This window comes from Caenorhabditis briggsae (genome assembly GCF_000004555.2).
Source record: "Caenorhabditis briggsae complete genome, chrV, whole genome shotgun sequence".
NCBI lineage: Eukaryota > Metazoa > Nematoda > Chromadorea > Rhabditida > Rhabditidae > Caenorhabditis > Caenorhabditis briggsae.
Window position 1 is genome coordinate 14373763 of NC_013488.2, and position 1709 is coordinate 14375471.

Here is a 1709-nt window from a genome sequence, read left to right on the forward strand (position 1 = left end):
AAACTGGGAATTTTCAAAAAATTCTGTGAATGCAAAGTTTTCAATCTAGGTCTGTTTTACACCCTCCAAAACTTCCAAAGTGGTCGGAAGCTTGACAGTCGAACCCCAGACTCCTAAAAATGTTCAAAATGGCCAGAAAACACTAAAAAATAGTTGCGTTTTCACTTTTCAAACATGAATTGTAGACATCGAATTTTTTTTCCAATTTCTGAAACTTAAAAAACTTCATTCTCGTTATCAAAGTATTATTTTCCAGATCCCTTGGCAGTCTCTCCCCCCGCTCCCCAGCCAAATCGAACGTTGTCGTCGAAGTCGGTGCCAAACTTCGCGTCGGATTCTCCGTCGAGAACATTGACGAATTCATGGACGCCATCCGCACTCTTCTCGACTACCACGTCATCATTGTCAACTATATCAACCTCCCATAATCTTCCTCTTCTCTCCTTTTTCCTATTCATGTTTATATCTCTCATTGATTTTCGTCACTTTCACCTTTGTTCCTCTTCTTATCAAACTTGGACATTTCGGATCGAAACGATATCACATGCGATTCTAAGAATCTTCTGAACCACTCGATTCGAATTAATTTTGCATCTCTTCTTTCATTTCCTCATCTCCTCTTTTCTGTGAATATTCTCTGCTCATTCCTTGCCAATTCCCTCTGAAAGTGTATATAAAAAAGCAAAAAATCCGTCGAATGAAATCTCGCTATTTGGAATCTAAAATCGGCAAAAAAATATGTTTTGAGAGAATATAATGATCAGATGCAAGAAGAAAAATCTCAAACACCTGTTAGTAAATAAAAATAGAACCAGAGTTCTTCTTTTTCTTCGAGAACGGACCATAGAAAATGAGTTTTAGAGATATATCGATAGTCGCAAATCATCACAAAATTAGCGTTTTTTTTTCAATAATCTTCCTTGCAAGTTTGAGACAAATCATCTCGGTTCTTGTGAAAGATATACAAAATGTTTCAACTGACAAAAAACTGATGATATTCTGTTAAACCATTTATGAGTTGATAACTTTTTTATATCTTTGACAGGAGTCGAGAACAATTGGAAATGATAGTTACTATTAGAAGGGCCTTCTATTGCAGGTCTTACGGCATGTCTTTAAGTATTCTATTTTATGGGGTTATTCAGTGAGAAGCAATTCAGCAAATTGCTGGTTTTTTCCTTATGCAGAAAGCAGAAAAAACAGCAATTTTGCTGGGGGGCGTCTGACTGAATAACCCCATAAAATAGAATACTTAAAGACATGCCGTAAGACCTGCAATAGAAGGCCCTTCTAATAGTAACTATCATTTCCAATTGTTCTCGACTCCTGTCAAAGATATAAAAAAGTTATCAACTCATAAATGGGTTAACAGAGGGGTCATCAGTTTTTTGTCAGTTGAAACATTTTGGATATCTTTCACAAGAACCGAGATGATTTGTCTCAAACTTGCAAGGAAGATTATTGAAAAAAAAACGCTAATTTTGTGATGATTTGCGACTATCGATATATCTCTAAAACTCATTTTCTATGGGCCGGTCTCGAAGAAAAAGAAGAACTCTGGTTCTATTTTTATTTACTAACAGGTGTGTGAGATTTTTCTTCTTGCATCTGATCATTATATTCTCTCAAAACATATTTTTTTGCCGATTTTAGATTCCAAATAGCGAGATTTCATTCGACGGATTTTTTGCTTTTTTATATACACTTTC

The 1709-nt window shown here is 35.5% G+C and overlaps 1 protein-coding gene across 1 annotated transcript in view; it reads left to right on the top strand.

Moving 5' to 3' along the window:
* CBG04547 overlaps positions 1–428 on the top strand; it is a gene marked incomplete at both ends in the record, with an annotated part of 1277 nt that extends 849 nt beyond the window's left edge. The window contains one exon of the mRNA XM_002637718.1: positions 257–428. Coding sequence (XP_002637764.1) covers positions 257–428 — 172 coding nt within the window. The remainder of the gene's footprint in view (positions 1–256) is intronic.
* Between the last annotated feature and the right edge of the window lie 1281 nt (positions 429–1709).